The sequence below is a fragment of the Gambusia affinis genome, linkage group LG16 (assembly GCF_019740435.1).
Source record: "Gambusia affinis linkage group LG16, SWU_Gaff_1.0, whole genome shotgun sequence".
NCBI lineage: Eukaryota > Metazoa > Chordata > Actinopteri > Cyprinodontiformes > Poeciliidae > Gambusia > Gambusia affinis.
Window position 1 is genome coordinate 3,687,019 of NC_057883.1, and position 15,223 is coordinate 3,702,241.

Here is a 15,223-nt window from a genome sequence, read left to right on the forward strand (position 1 = left end):
GAAAGTCACCATTTTTTCCTGCAGTATGTCTAACTGTTCGCTGTTTTTTATATGGATTTAATCCAGTGCAAACCCACTTAAAATGATAAGGTGATGACATCTGTCAATGCTGGCTGAACAGTGTGGGCGTGGCCAGATGGCGAATGTCAGACCCTCGCCATATTCATACGATTGTCTTTAAATCACACATGGATGATCCGATTGGAACCAAACTTGAAATGTAAGACCTGTGGTAACCTTTAAAGAGCTCAAATGTTTTGAAATGTAATTTGACTCCACTGCGCCTAGGTCAATCCATCCGCTATATCTCCGCCAGAAATGGACCGATCTGCGCCAGATTTTTGTGAGTCGCCGGGAAGCGCCGAACGATTCAAGGTGTCGTGTGGCGGGCGATCGGGCGGGAAAGGTTCGCGACGGTTCTCCAGCGGCGAGCGGGCGCTGCTCTGGAAACGGTGCGAGAGCTTCCGCGGCTGCTGTAACTCCGCGGTGGCCGGCGAGCCGGAGCAGCGCTTGCTGCGAGGGCCGCACGAGGCTGCTTGCAGCTTTAATTATTATTATTATTATTCTTTATTATTCTTCCACCCAAATGAATTGCCTTTTTGGAGGCTTTATCATATTCAAAAACTCACCAAATTTGGCGGACGCATAGAGACTGTTTAAAATTTACGATTTTAAGGTCGTTGCAAAAAATCGCAATAAAAAAATGGCTCAACAGCGCCACCTAGAAATTTTCAAAAGACCCTTTTCTATTCACTTACTTTGTCGTAGAGACTTGAAATTTGGTACAGTTGTAGAGCTCCCCAAGACGCTCAGAATTTACAATTATTGTCATAGTCCAAGTATCACAGGAAGTCGGCCATTTTGGATCGAAGGTCACATTTTGACCCGATTTTTGCCGTTTACACCCTTCGTATTTGATCGAACTCCTCCTAGGGATTTCGATTGATCGGCTTCAAACTCGGTCAGTCTGATCATAAGGCATGGCCGATTAAAAGTTATCAAAACGGTGACTTTTTGAGTATGCTGAAGGGGGGCTAGCAGGGGTCAAAGTTCACCTACTTGCCATGAAATTCAAAACAGTTATAACTCCTACACTAAAACTCTCAGAGGAACCAAACTTTCAGTGATTGAGCATCATGGGTTGACCTAAAATACCCTGGGGTCAAATGATGACATCACTAAGGCCACGCCCCCTGAGAACAGGAAGTGTCATATTTTACTGGGAACGGTCCCTATATTACACCTTTGAACTAATCAACATGAAACTGTGTTAACAGACAGGAAACATGTGGCTGTATAAGGGATTCCAGCCCCGACCGGCTTTGATGGAGCAGGTGGGCGTGGCGGCGTGGCGAAGTGACCTCTAACGCCGCTGTCATACGTTTGGCTCTGAATTCCACAGTTTTGGGCCAAACTTCTCCAAACTCACTAGGATGGATCTTTATCCACCCCAAGACAGGAATCCATAATAAAATTTGGTGGGCGTGGCCTAATTTCTCTATAGCGCCCCCTAGAAAATTTTAAATGACCGGCCAAGCCATGCTTTAACCTATAATTACAAAACTTCTTACACATCTGTATATTGTCCTGATGTACAAAAAAGTCTCTTGGATCCATGGTCTCAACCCAACAGGAAGTCGGCCATTTTGGAATAAAGTTCCAAAATTGACCCCATTTTTGATGTTTACAGCCTTTGTATTTGATCGAACTCCTCCTACAGTTTTTCTGATACAGACTTCAAAATCGCTCAGCACACACTTGAGGCATGAAAGGTGAAAAGTTATCAAAGGAATTGTCGTACTAAAGTATGTGGGCGTGGCTATGTGTCAAACTTTGACTATTCGCCATGAAACATAAAACTCTTATAACTCCTACAGTAAAACTCTCAGAGGAACCAAACTTTCAGTGATTGATCATCATGGGTTGACCCAAAAGACCCTGTGGTCAAATGATGACATCACTCAGGCCACGCCCCCTGAGAACAGGAAGTGTCATGTTTTACTGGGAACGGTCGCTATCTTACACCTTTGACCTAATCAACTTGAAAGTTTTTCCAGACACAGAAGACTTTCTGGTGTATTTTGGATTCCAGCCCCGACCGGCTTTGATGGAGCAGGTGGGCGTGGCGGCATGCCGAAGTGACCTCTAACGCCGCTCGGGTCTGATAAAATACAATATCAGACCCGAGCATATGGATTTAATCCAGTGCAAACTCACTTAAAATGATAAGGTGATGACATCTGTCAATGCTGGTTGAACAGTGTTGGCGTGGCCAAATGGCGAATATCAGACCCTCGCCATATTCATACGATTGTCTTTAAATCACACATGGATGAGCCGATTGGAACCAAACTTGAAATGTAAGACCTGTGGTAACCTTTAAAGAGCTCAAAAGTTTTGAAATGTAATTTGACTCCACTGCGCCCCCTAGGTTAATCCATCAGCTATATCTCCGCCGTAAATGGACCGATCTGCGCCAGATATTTTGTGAGTTGTCGGGGAGCGCTGCGCTTTCATGTGTGTCGTCTGGCGGGCGATCGGGCGGGGAAGGTTCGTGACAGCTCCTGCTGCGGCGAGCGGGCGCCGGTGCGAGAGCTTTCGCGGCGGCTGGAACTCCGCGGTGGCCAGTGAGCCGGAGCGGCGCTTGCTGCGAGGGCCGCACGACGCTGCTCCGCAGCTTTAATTTCTCTTATATTGTGGGATGTCTGGTGATATCTAACAAAGCAGGAACGCACTCAGACCTCACACTTCTTTATCCAGTATGTCACAAAACAACCTCTCATAAATCTCTCACCTGTACAAGTTTCACATCAGAACTTATGCAGCAATGATTAATGCTGTCGCCCGTATACAGAACTTCACCACAAACGTACAAGATAAAGACCTGGATTGATCTGTTAACAGTTGTTTAATGTTTAAACTCTTGTAAACACATGTGCGTTAGCTGTACATTTGGTCACACTCAAAACCAACAAATCCAAACTTTCAGAACTCTGACACTTACAATGAAATTAACTCAAATGACGGGTCAAGCCTTTACTGGTTTACTCATTGTACCTGAACGAGGGACGGTTTCCGATGGCGTTTGTCTCAGATGCTACTTCATTTGTCTTCTATGGTCACAGGATTTGTTGGTTTGTACGAACAGTTTGTGTCTGATGATATACGCAGAAGATGGCTACTGTTGTGACTGAAATGTCCTCCTGCAGCTCAATCCACTGCATATGACCTGGGGGTTGAATTAGCACCATGGACAGTGCCTGGATTTGTCCACTGTTTCTCACCATTTAACTTTGAGAACCATGTAACGCCTGAATTTAGTACAGGCAGATTCCTCACACTTACAATTAAAAGCATTGCTTCTGTTCTGTAAGCCTTGTCTGCAAAAACGGGTGGTAATTGTGACGAACTAATCTTGGCTACCTCTGTAAAGGTCTGAAAATTAGCCACTGTACCCTTTAGCTCAGCTGTAGGAGAGGGCTGAAATAAAAATTAAATGTGAAAAATACTAAAAAAGATTTTAATTTTTAGGTAGTTTATTTAGCAGTTTGGACGGAAATGGTCTAAACTTTTTATTTATACCTCGTGCGGCTAAAACAATTATTTTTTTTATATTTTTTTTTCCATTAAATAAGTAAGATACATTGAAGATGTATTGGGATCTTGTAATGGCTAACATTGTCAATTCATAAAAATAGAAAGATATCAGCTTTTATCGGCAGGTCAGGATTTTTAAAGATGGGTGACTGGCCAGAAAACTGTAATCGGCAAATCCTGAATCTATCTGTCCGTCTCCTGTTCCACCCAACCATCACTCTTATTCTCCCATGAACTTGAGGCTCAGACTGAGCCCCGACCCCTCACAGGGGGCAGTTCACCTATTTCTTGTTGAGAATAATGACCTTAGACTTGGAGGAGCTGACTCTAATCGCGGACGTTTCACACTCAGCAGGGAACCGCTCTAGCACTTGCTGGAGGTCAGAGCCTGAAGTAGCCGACATAACCCAAGGTTTCCCCCAGAAAGCTTGTTAAGCCCGGTGGTGTTGCGCCAGGGCAGTCATTCATTCAACGGCCCGTCGTCTTTTCGAGTTAAAAAATTTTTAAAGTTGAAAGAAAATTTGAAAATATCACTTGATAATTATGTGCTATTGGAAGATTAATACCTGAACACCAACAAAAAACTCTTAAAAAGTGCAAAGATTTTTTAAAAACGTAAAAAAAATAAGCAACGCTTTGCCTGTTGGCGGCACAAGTAAAGCCTGGTGGCCCGCCAGGCTTATGAAACACTGAGGGAAACACTGTAAACATTAGTGAAAAGCAGCAGTGATGAGATTCTTAATATTCTTAATATCCTCGTTATGACAAACTGGACTGGTGACGAGGCGGAAGGTCAATGGTGAACTGGGAGCAGGCTGGACTTTGTGCCAAGAATATTTCGGATCTTGTTTCGGGCATAAAATCATTGGATTACCTCCATGCACACTTTACTGGCATTACAGAAACCAAACTGTTTTTATAATTACTCACCTGCTTTTTGTAGGTAATTGGGTTTGGAAGCCCTTCTTCTTCACTCTAAAGGCTCCCAACATATTTAACTCGAAGCTTAAACGGTTAATGCCTGGTCACTTGGTTGCAGACCTCTGGTTTTCGCACACACCTTTCGTACAACTTCACAAACCACCAGGGAGGCTCCCTCCCTCTTCAGTATGCATCACGCTCCGACACGCCAGGGTTCCCCCTCCATCCTTCCCTCTCTTTTGGTTACGAAACAGTCACAGAGAACGCGCCACACTTTTTCGGCACACAGTCGCCTCAACGGACATCATTACAATTTCCATGCAGAGGTTTTTAGCCATTTGACATGTCTTATTATTGCAGTAGTTATTTTGTAAAGACTGGTACAAAATCCCTCACCGTATCAGATAAATGTTCACCTGATCGATACAAAGACCGGATAGAGAAAGCAAACTAGTTGAAGAGAAATATCAACATTGAAGTCTGAGCGCATTTCTGCATAAAAAACCCCCGCAAACTTCTGACCAATCACACAACACGTCGCACAGATCTCTGTTGCAATAGTTCGGTCTGGGCCTGGTGTCGAGTTCAGCAATGATGCAATGCTCGTCACACGTCTACGTCAAAGAGAGCCGATTTCGGCACTCTGGATGAAGTCTGTGGGCTCCTCAATCATCTGCTCTCTCCGCTTTAGTAGGTTCTCTGGCTGGACTACTTCAAAACTTTAATATTACTACTGGCCTGAGGGAATAATCTGATAAATTTATTGATGACTTGAAACCTCAGTCTGCCAGGTGTGTGAATATTTTCCAAATAAGAGTCACCCAACATTACATTTTTAGACACTGAACCCAGTGATCAAGAGAAACAGTCACATGTTCCCAGATCTCCCTTCTTTTCAGATGTTATCACGCAAGACTGAATATTTTGGCAATTTTTGCAGAGGTGTCAGTACAAATCAGATCTCTGTGCCACTTAGGGTTATGTAGACACGAAGGCGGCAAGCATCTGAAATCAAGTATGTCTGCAACTGGCGTTTTGAGAGCAAACCCTGAACATTATGATATTTTGATGACTTTGGCAGAGCCACAGTTGGTGGACGAAAGGAGTGCAGAGGAGGCGCACTGGCATTCATTTTCACCTGCTTGACTCAGTCGCAACTCAACAAAGGCAAACAGGAGAGCCGGTTTGGCTTAGAACGTGACGTCTTCCCCAAACGCCACCTGAGCTTCGCCGTGATGTGAAACAGCAGGACGGTGGAGTGAAGAAGCTGACTAATAAAAAACAAATAGGCACTAGGACCCAGTGGCAAGAGCGCGAGTAGGCAGGCAGAGTGGGGCTGAGTCACTGCATGTGTCTGAGAGGCAGTCAGAAACAGAGCAGAGCAAGGGAGAGCAGAGGTGATCTTAGTCTCATCAGCACAGGATAACACAACCATGATGGGTTGATTTTTGGGGGTTGGGGAGGCGGTTGGGTTTGGAAGTGTGCATTTGCCACCACTTGCTCAGCCATGGAGACCAACAAAGTTCTTCATTTTGTGCCTTCCGGTGAGTATATATCAAAAGCTCCTGAGAGCTGCTTCTCCGCTGTGCACGACACAGCAATCACTGGGAGAACCTTGGGGTTCCCTTCCTCATGAAACCCGAGAACCCCCCTTGTGCAAAACATATGCAGCCCACTTCAACTTCCACTCTGAGGCACGGCAGATGTTTACGTGGATGCGTTCCATTGCACATACTTGGCAAATGGGGAGTTTGATCAATTTGTGCTCAGAAGAATGTGGCAATATAGCGGATACAGACAGGAAACTGATTCTTTTTCATTTTCAAGAAGACAGAGAGCTGTGCCATCCGTGTTCTGCTTGTAGAAATTGAGTTTTTTTTTTCTTTCCCTGTGAAAACATTTGTGTGCGTGTGCACGCATGTGTGCAAAAGTGTGCATTCTGTTGTTTATGTCTGGTATGCGGCACCAGAGGTTCTTGTCGTGTTTTTTTTTTTTCTTTTTTTTTTTTTCTTCCAGCAGTTGAGGAACTGAACCTTGAGAAACAGTTGCATTGCAAACCCTCGCAGCGACGCGGGTGTACCTGTCGAGACCGTGCACAGCCGGAATGCAGAAGGAGCATGTGTTGCATTGGTGGGCTCCTGCATGATAAGTAGAGAAAGACCGACGGCGTGCATGGAACAGTGTGTCTGTGCTCCAATGCAACGGAGAGACGCACATCTGTTCTCATCTGGATGTTTCTGTCTACTTGCATCAAAAAACAGGACTTAAAAACGTTTCGATCCTTAATGTGGTTTTTTTGTTGTTTTTTTGTGTGTTTTTTTTAAACACAATTTTGTGTGCGTGAGAAGACAGATTAGTGTTGCTGACAGCCACAAGAGAGCAGCGAGTCCCTCTCTCTCCCCCCCCATGCTCCCAGTGTAAGTCCTAAGAGAACCCAAAGCCCATTTGGAGGTGTGATGCGGCTGCCTCCTCACTTTCATTGTGTCTAAGGCTGAACAGAATACTGCAACTCCTGGTGTTCTTCTTTATCCCTCTTTCTGAGTGTGTGTGTGTGTGGGTTTTACTTGAACATGACTTGAAATTCTGTGACAGCAAAAATACTATGTCTGCTTGTGAATGAGCACGGGGTTGTGTTTGTGTACATATACTATAGGTATTTGTTGGACTTCAGCTGCGTGCTTGTGTGTGTTTCGTGTGTGTTTTCAGCGGATGCATGGCGTGATCTAACTAAATCAGAGTGTCGGGTGTCGAGGTGTGATGGACACTGACGTGCCTTGTCCTCTGAAGAGTAATTTGCATTCATTTGCCTGCGAGCTGATTAGGTGGAGGTGACAGGTTGGATCCTTGCAGCAGAACAATTTGGTCCTGTTTCCTAAACGGCTTGTCACACAGGAAAGGTTGAAAGCTCCAAAAACATCGTTCAGAAACAGGAGGATTGCTAGTTGTCCATTTAATGATGATTCTATTCTGTCTTTGTTGACCTTGGTTTTAAATTGCTGATATTGTTTACAGGAAGTCGTGTGTATCTGCAGGAATCTGATGGCATTATTGATCACCGCTGGTGACTCAACAATTACATTTACAAAGGATTAGATTTTCTTTTCTTTTTCTTTTTTTTTCCCCCCGTCTCCCAATTTACTCCCCTCTGGATTTTTGAAATAAGGCAGAGCAAGCTGCTCTGTGCGACAAAAATCTCAGGATCCAAGGCATTGGAACATGATGTCCAAGTGAAGGTACAGCTCGCACTGGCCTGGAAAATGAAGCAAAGCTTTAACTGCCAGAGTTTTATGCAAATGGAGACATATTTTACAAACAGATAATCATGTTGCATTATTCACCCGCTATCTAACGGGTTTCTACTTGCATTTTATTTATTTTATTTTTTTTGGGGAGGAGGAGGGGCAAGGTCAGAAGATTAAGTTTCACTTTTTGGATTTGAAAATTGCCACAAGGCTTCTGCATGTAGCGACATTGCAGTCAGCTTCACTATAGCTCTGATGATGAGTTTCATCTGTTTTCTTTTTTTCTTTCTTGCTCCTATTAACCAGCAACAAACTTCTCCTGCTTATGACAATGCCTTAGAGAACTGCGCAATCATTTCTATTTTAAAAATCTTTTTCATTTCTGTCTAGCAGCATTGATGTACCGTAAATATTTATGTAGAAATCTACTTACAGATTTTCTTAAAGATTTTCTCTCCAGTTTATGACCATAACTAACATACACAAGTAACCTTCAAATGACTTTGCTTTGCATAACTGGGGAAAAACTCCACGAGTCGATGAGAAGCAGAAATGTTTGGATCATTTTTCAGGTGTGAATAATATTTTGGTGGCATAAGAATGTTGAAGAAGAAAAGATTCCACATTTATCAGTATTTACGTAACAACTGGAGATGCAACAGTTTATCCAGCTCAGGAGATGAGACAATATCTGACACAAGATGTTTGGAATACTTTTGGGAAAACAAAGGATACTTTTTTTTTTTTTTTTTTGTAATAAATTATGTTTTTTTTGTTTCTTTTAGTGATTAAAAGAAACAAAAAAAATGTGAAAACAATTTCACAAACCACAAAACAAGTTTCCAAGACGCTAATCAGAGTAGAATTATCCCGTTCAGTACCTGCCTGCTGCTGCATTTATGCGATTTAAGGCAGTTTTATTCCAAAACAAAGTGATATTTCTGTGTTTTTACTAACAAAAAAAAAAGGTGCAATTGACCTGCAGTGCCTTTTCAGGTTTCACCAGTTGGAGTATTTTATTTTATTTTTTTACTTGATATGAGAAAATGCAGTCCATACTTATTAAAAATAGTGAAATGTGGGCAGTAAGAGGCTTTGAAGCTGCCACAATCATTAGCAGGTAATTGTTAGCCATTTGCAGTATTCTCTATGCAGTTTCAAAATCATGGGTATGTGGTCCATCACTCTCACTGTTACTTTTTTTCTACCAAGTACCAAAATGCAAACACATAAAGGACTTAAGAGGGGCGGAGACTTCTTATCACAGTGCTGCCACTTAGCTTGTCAAGTTGTCTTTATAGTCAACTCTTTCGACACATCAGTCCAGTTCAAGGACTCCTGCCAGTCTTGCGTCACATTATCAGGCCTGGTCCACATGTAGCCGGATATCTGAGAAATCAAATGCATTTCTACCTATTCAGCCGTTCATCCCGACATGAAATCTGTTTAATCTCACTAAAAAGGATTATTTAGAAAAACTCAAAATGGAGATTTGACAAAACTCCGTATTCATGTTTGTGTGTGCACATGGGAAAGCACAGATTTAGGATCCTGCGCATTACAGTCTGTGACAATTAATGTGGCAATATATTCGCTATATCCAATCAACACTGTCTTGTGTTAATTTTACATTCCAATACACAATTTAAAAGTAGTACAACCTTTAAATAAACCTCCTGGCGCCATGTTTAATTTCTAACAGGAAGTTGTGGTTTTTTGGGAGAAATCTGATTGGCTGATGGGTTTTAGCTTTGCCCTGCACTGCCCTCTGAGTCCAGCATGTTGAGAATAACACTCAGGGCTGGATTTGTGTGGATGAAAACGATTCTGAAACCAATCCTGTGTGTGCAACAATATTTTAAACAATCTGGCAAAGATATTACTTTTTATAAAGACATCTTCATCCTGGAGTTCATCATGAGGGATTACACTTAGTTTACTAGTTGTCACATGCTGGCACAGGTTTCCCCCCCAATGAACCTGTTAAACCTGGTGGAAGGGGGCGCTGTAGTGCAGAGCACCAGTAGCCCACCGTATTTTTTGCTAAGGAATCTTAAAAGTTACAAAAATTTAGAGGTGCACAAGCAGAAATTGTAATTTGGAATTAATGGCTTGAGGCCGACAGGCAGTCGGAATCGGTGTGCAGCCCCTAATGCCCAGTTCAACACACCAAGTCTAAACTTAGCCTAATTGGTCTTTAATGTCCCTGTTAATGCTGTGTGTATGCATATATATATATATAACATATTTAAAATAAACACGTGGCATGGTGTCGGGCAAGTAAATCCTGGTGGTCTGCCAGGCTGATGCACTAAGGGAAACCCGGCTGACATTCCGAAATTTAGTGGCATTTTACTATCCAAGATCTTGTTCTACACGATCATGATTAAACTCTAAATGGCAGTATCTTTTTTTAATTTTTTTTAAAGTTGTTTCATGTATACGTGTGTCGTTGCTTTTAGGTTAAGATGATTTACAAGTTTCAGAGTTGAGACTGGAGTGAAAATGGCCTGGCTTGCCAAAAAAATGGCTAAGTATCAGTTCCTGAACCCATAAGCCACGTCCACAGCAGTGTAATCTTTTTCGTTTTAAACTTTTCGATTTAACGACCATAAATGCGACATAAAGCTGTCCTGTTAAAGCCAAGTGTCAACGGTCCGGCGTGACAGAAAACCAAACGATCGGCGCTGCAGCCATGACCTGCAGAGCCTGGAGGCATCAGCATGGATGACACGTAGTGACGGTGGGAATTAGTACTTTGACCATGTGGAAAGTGGAGGTGTGCAAGCTTCAAGGTAGATGACGAGGTCCTGCGTGCATGTGTGCACTATAGATGTGACAGTGATCTCTGATCAGTATTCACCGCTGGCAAACAGACCTCTGAAGCGCCAGCCTCTGAGCACAGCCATCTGGGCAGAGGAGAGGCGTGCGTTAACACACACACACACACACACACATACAAATCACCGTACAGTACCGGGCGCGTATGCACACACCGACACCGAAATGTCCCAAAACCACCTTCATGCAAGACATGACAAGTCGGTCTCGCAGGCAGGAGAGCGCTCACACATTCACGCAATCCTCACAAAAAGCGGCTGCGTCGGACATTTACCGTTCAGACTTCTTCTCCCAAATCATTCCCACTGTCCGAAATCATTTGTTAATGTAAACACGGGTGACATTTATGGTCATGTCTCGGCACAAACACTAATCACTGCAGGGCTCAATACTGTGTTAGAAATGTTTACTCTGTATCTCACTGCATCACAGCTATAGGGCTTCAACTAACCGTAAAATTAGTAATTGATTGATCAATTAATCAGATGATAAAAATGACACATCCTGCTGATTTTCTTTAACTACTTAAACTTTTTTTATAGAAATGCATAAAAAAACCCAAACGTTTTCTTACCTAAAATGGTAAGAATCACGTTGCATTCATTTACTGTAGACTTGATCATTTGTAGCAAAAGATGCATCTGCAGCATTTTTATGGAGTTTGAACCAGCTGATGTTAAAACTCTGCCACTTGAGGAACATATTTACAGATGCATTTATTTATGTTACACGCAAAAAGTGTATATATTTATCCCTTAATTAGTGCTTTTAATATGTTCTTTCTGCAAGACAGCCTATTTTGAGTGTTAATCAATTACTAATTGATTAACTAATAATAATTACTAAATTAGTTGACGATTATTTTATTGATCAATTCTTCACAACTAATTTGAAAAATTGTTCCATCCCTACTTTCATGGTTGTCACTTTAAAATACAGCTTGGACATGTTTGCTCTATATACTTGACAAAACCCTGACACCGACCCTGGCTTTCAGATTACTTAAGCAGCTCCCCTGCACTCTCGCTCCCCCCCCCCCTCCCACACACACACACACGCCCTTTCATCTGCATGTTTGAATCCTTATCACACACAAGAAGACGGGACACACTGTGCCACAGCCTGCTGAGTACTTTTGAAGAATCAGCCAAGACTCTACTGATAAATCATGTTTCACATTTCTTAACATGTGAAATCAGTGACTTCAATATCAGATTCACTCTAAAAAATTTATCATTATTATTATTTAAATGAAGGTAAAGACTTTTACATTTTCATACATTTCACCATATTGAAATGAAATGACTAGAGAAAAAAACCAAAATCAAAATTGTGATGTTTTGGTTTTACCCCCTGCTTTTAAATTGAAATGTTCTACTAAATGTTCCCCACTAATTAATGGCAATAGAAATGATTTTTTTTATTCCCTTAATCTCAGAGCAGCGTCTCGGTGTCTAAACTGCTTGTATTTGTCCTCAGGCTTCTCTAATCAGACTGGTATTTTTTAAGTGCCTGAACAATAGAACAAGTGAAGGAACTGCTCCCCTAAGTTTAAAACTCAGAGAGATTATTTTGTAACATAATCAGGCAGACATGACTCTAAAGGCTTCTGCTAGATGACACAAACATGCCTCAGTAATTACACTATGGTGGTACATGCTGTTCTTTTTGTTGGCTACTTTTAAAAATCCATTTTACTCTACGCACTGATATGTAAATATATATCTAAATATCAGCTATGCAATGGTCAGTTAATCAATGAGTTTATTCACTCGATTTACAAGCACGTTCTCTTAAAACTTTTACTATTCACGAGTGAAAAGGAAGCTGAACAAAGTAAAATCTGCTACATTTACAGACATAGAAAACGTATTTCCCAATAAATACATTTTCAGGGCCATATTTATTAAATCAGCAATGTCAGTGAATACATAATTCTCCTCATTAAGTAAGGAGTGTATAAGACTTGATTTTCTTTTTCTTATAAATTGTTTTGAATTGATTTACAGTTTTCTAAATGTTTTCAACTCTGTCCTCCATGCTCTGAAATGTCAATTTGTGATCTAGTAGTCCGCAGAGTTTTACTTTTGAAATCATACTGCCTTCTGTTATTTTGGTCACTTGAGCTTAAGACAAAGGAACTTTGTAAATTAACTGGGAATAATTTCTTTCTGGTTTTTAACACAACTAATAGCATTTTTAAATTAACCAATTCCCTTAGTTTCTAGATGTTTGAATAAACAATTTATTAATGTGTTCTCATGCATTTAAAGAGCTTGGTTTTTGTATGATGGTAGGTGTTGCCCCATACTATCATAAATCATATCAGATGCAGAGCAACAAATGAGTAATGGTATGTCTGGAGTGTTCCTGGGTCTTAAACATTTTTACTTTGTTTCTTTCGGAATTCATTTTCTGCCTGACTTTATCACTGGCGATGGTTAGGAGTAACCAGTCACTTTTACCCTGCAGAACTGCCATGTTTTTCTGTGCTACATAGAAAAGTCACATTTCAATTCTATCATATCTGTATCATTGAGACGCCATCGAAGGCTTCTTTTTATTAAAATCAAGACATGGAAACTTGTTTTTCCCACTGGAAAATATTTTTGGTCGTTTTGCTCTAATCTTAATGGCATTTTGCAAACTGTGTGCAGTCCTGTTCTTTTCTTCATAGGACTGAAGGAGGCGGTACTCATCTGTTTATTCAGAACTCTGTATCTCATCTGCATGACCTTGGTGAGAATTTAAATTTTGTCTTTGAAAAGATGATTGGCCTCTGCACAAAAATGATCAAAACGAAACGGAGTTGACATAATTTACCAGTCAAATCACTTGTCGGTTTTAAAACATTCAGATGTTAGTTTTCAGAAATATTCATCTTCTGAAACTCTTTGCCGTGAAAATGTTGTCGGTAAAATTGGCCGTTTGAACTAAAGAAGGTTTACCAAAAATGTCTTGGATTTGGCTCTATCTGGTGTTGTAGTTGTGAATTAATGGTTAGCATGAGCAACATTTTTCAGCCTCTAATCAAAATGTGTGGGTAAGAGATGCTACCAAAATGAGAATAAGATTGCTTGAAATTATTTATGGAACATTACTTTCAAAAGGGGGCAGTATTATGTATTTTCCAGGCACATTGTACCATTTTATAGCAGAATCAAGTAACTGTTATCTGGAGTTGTTATAAAAACGTTATGTTTGTATCAAAAATGACTTAAAAACCATTAATGACTTCATAATTTAATGTCTTGAAATTGGGCCTCTCTCTCTTTAAACTCCTTCTCTTCCTGAAACTTTGCCTTCAGAAAGTGATCACAACATGGCCCCTCTATTCTCCCTTTAAAAACAATTTCACCAGCATTGCAATGAGAAGTAGCCTGCATAATAAGCTCAGCAGATGTGCAGTTCCACCAGGAGTTTGCTAATTTCTGCTGGCTAGTCTGAAGGAGCAGAGTGAGGTATTCACAGGGGAGAGCTGCTCTGTAGCTTGGAAACTGCAATTCTGAGGTGGAGCTGCACCTAGCAGGTGGAGATAGGTCCAACCAGGTGTATTGCGCAACTGAATGGTTGCTATGGCGATTAAAGGATTTCTCAAACATCCATGAAATAATCAAGGCAACGCTCATTATAACATTATAACACGATGCAAAGTTCATAAAAGTTGAACTTGCATGACTCTGCCCACTTAAGTTATTATGAGTTACTTAAATATTCTAATAGCATCTAATACTGTCTATAATTAGGTTTGCTGCAGAACTAATAAATATTTTAAGAAATTAAGTTCCATGGAGTTTTAGAAAATGTTTGGTGTTATGAAGCCGAACAATTTATCTTCATCTTCTTTTTAAAAACTGGTCGCGAAGCGTTAATTCGCCGAACGCAAGAAAAAAACAAGAGTATCATTATTCTGGTACAAAGCAAACTGTTGCCGATGACTTGTCTTTCCTGAAGCTGATTTCGCTGAGCAAAGGAAGCAGGACTAAACATGGCCAAGGTATTAGTTTCACTTCCTGTTCAGTATTGATCTGGCATGGCTTGCGAGATGACACAGCCTCTCCTCCACCGAACAATGTGCTCTCAACCTGGAGCGCCGTCACTCGTAGCCAAACCAAAGAAAAATTCACCCCAACAAACAGAACCCTGCAAAAAGGTAGACATAAAGTTCTGCTGCTCCTTTTCCCTCCAAAACGATAATTACTACAAGATGGTTGAACTTTGCCCATGTTGATGAATTCTCTAACCACTAATGTAAAGCTTCCCCTTTTTTTCATTTACATGAGTCGAAAAATAGCAGTAAGCAGCACAGATTTTTTTTTTGTTTTTACCCCCATCAGGAAGGAGCTAAACTTGGCGAGATGTTGGCACAGAATGCTCACCACCGTGTTTGTGTTACCTCACTGAAAAACATATGTGAGCTGGCAGGCACATGCTCCACGTCTCGCAGCGCTTAAACAAGAGACATCCACCTCGTAGAAATAAATTGCACTATGTAGTACAACGATTGCTGCAGACAAGGTTGCTGCTGCCACTTAAGGCTGGTATTGATTATGGCATACTTCTGTTTTCATACAGCTGACAGCTGAGACCTTTCATGCCGTTCCCTGAAACTATGCGTAACG

General features: G+C 41.3%; 1 protein-coding gene across 5 annotated transcripts in view; it reads left to right on the forward strand.

Moving 5' to 3' along the window:
* Window positions 1-15,223, forward strand: part of slc4a11 (solute carrier family 4 member 11) — a 140,447-nt gene that overhangs the window by 19,354 nt on the left and 105,870 nt on the right. The window contains exon 1 of one of the 5 annotated variants that reach the window (XM_044142794.1): window positions 5,879-6,062. The exons of 2 other annotated variants lie outside the window; for them this stretch is intronic. In XM_044142794.1, coding sequence (XP_043998729.1) covers window positions 6,026-6,062 — 37 coding nt within the window. In that variant the 5' untranslated portion in view covers window positions 5,879-6,025. Of the gene's footprint in view, window positions 1-5,878; window positions 6,063-15,223 lie in introns of those variants that run through there. 2 more of the 5 variants (XM_044142796.1, XM_044142797.1) reach the window with 2 other exon arrangements.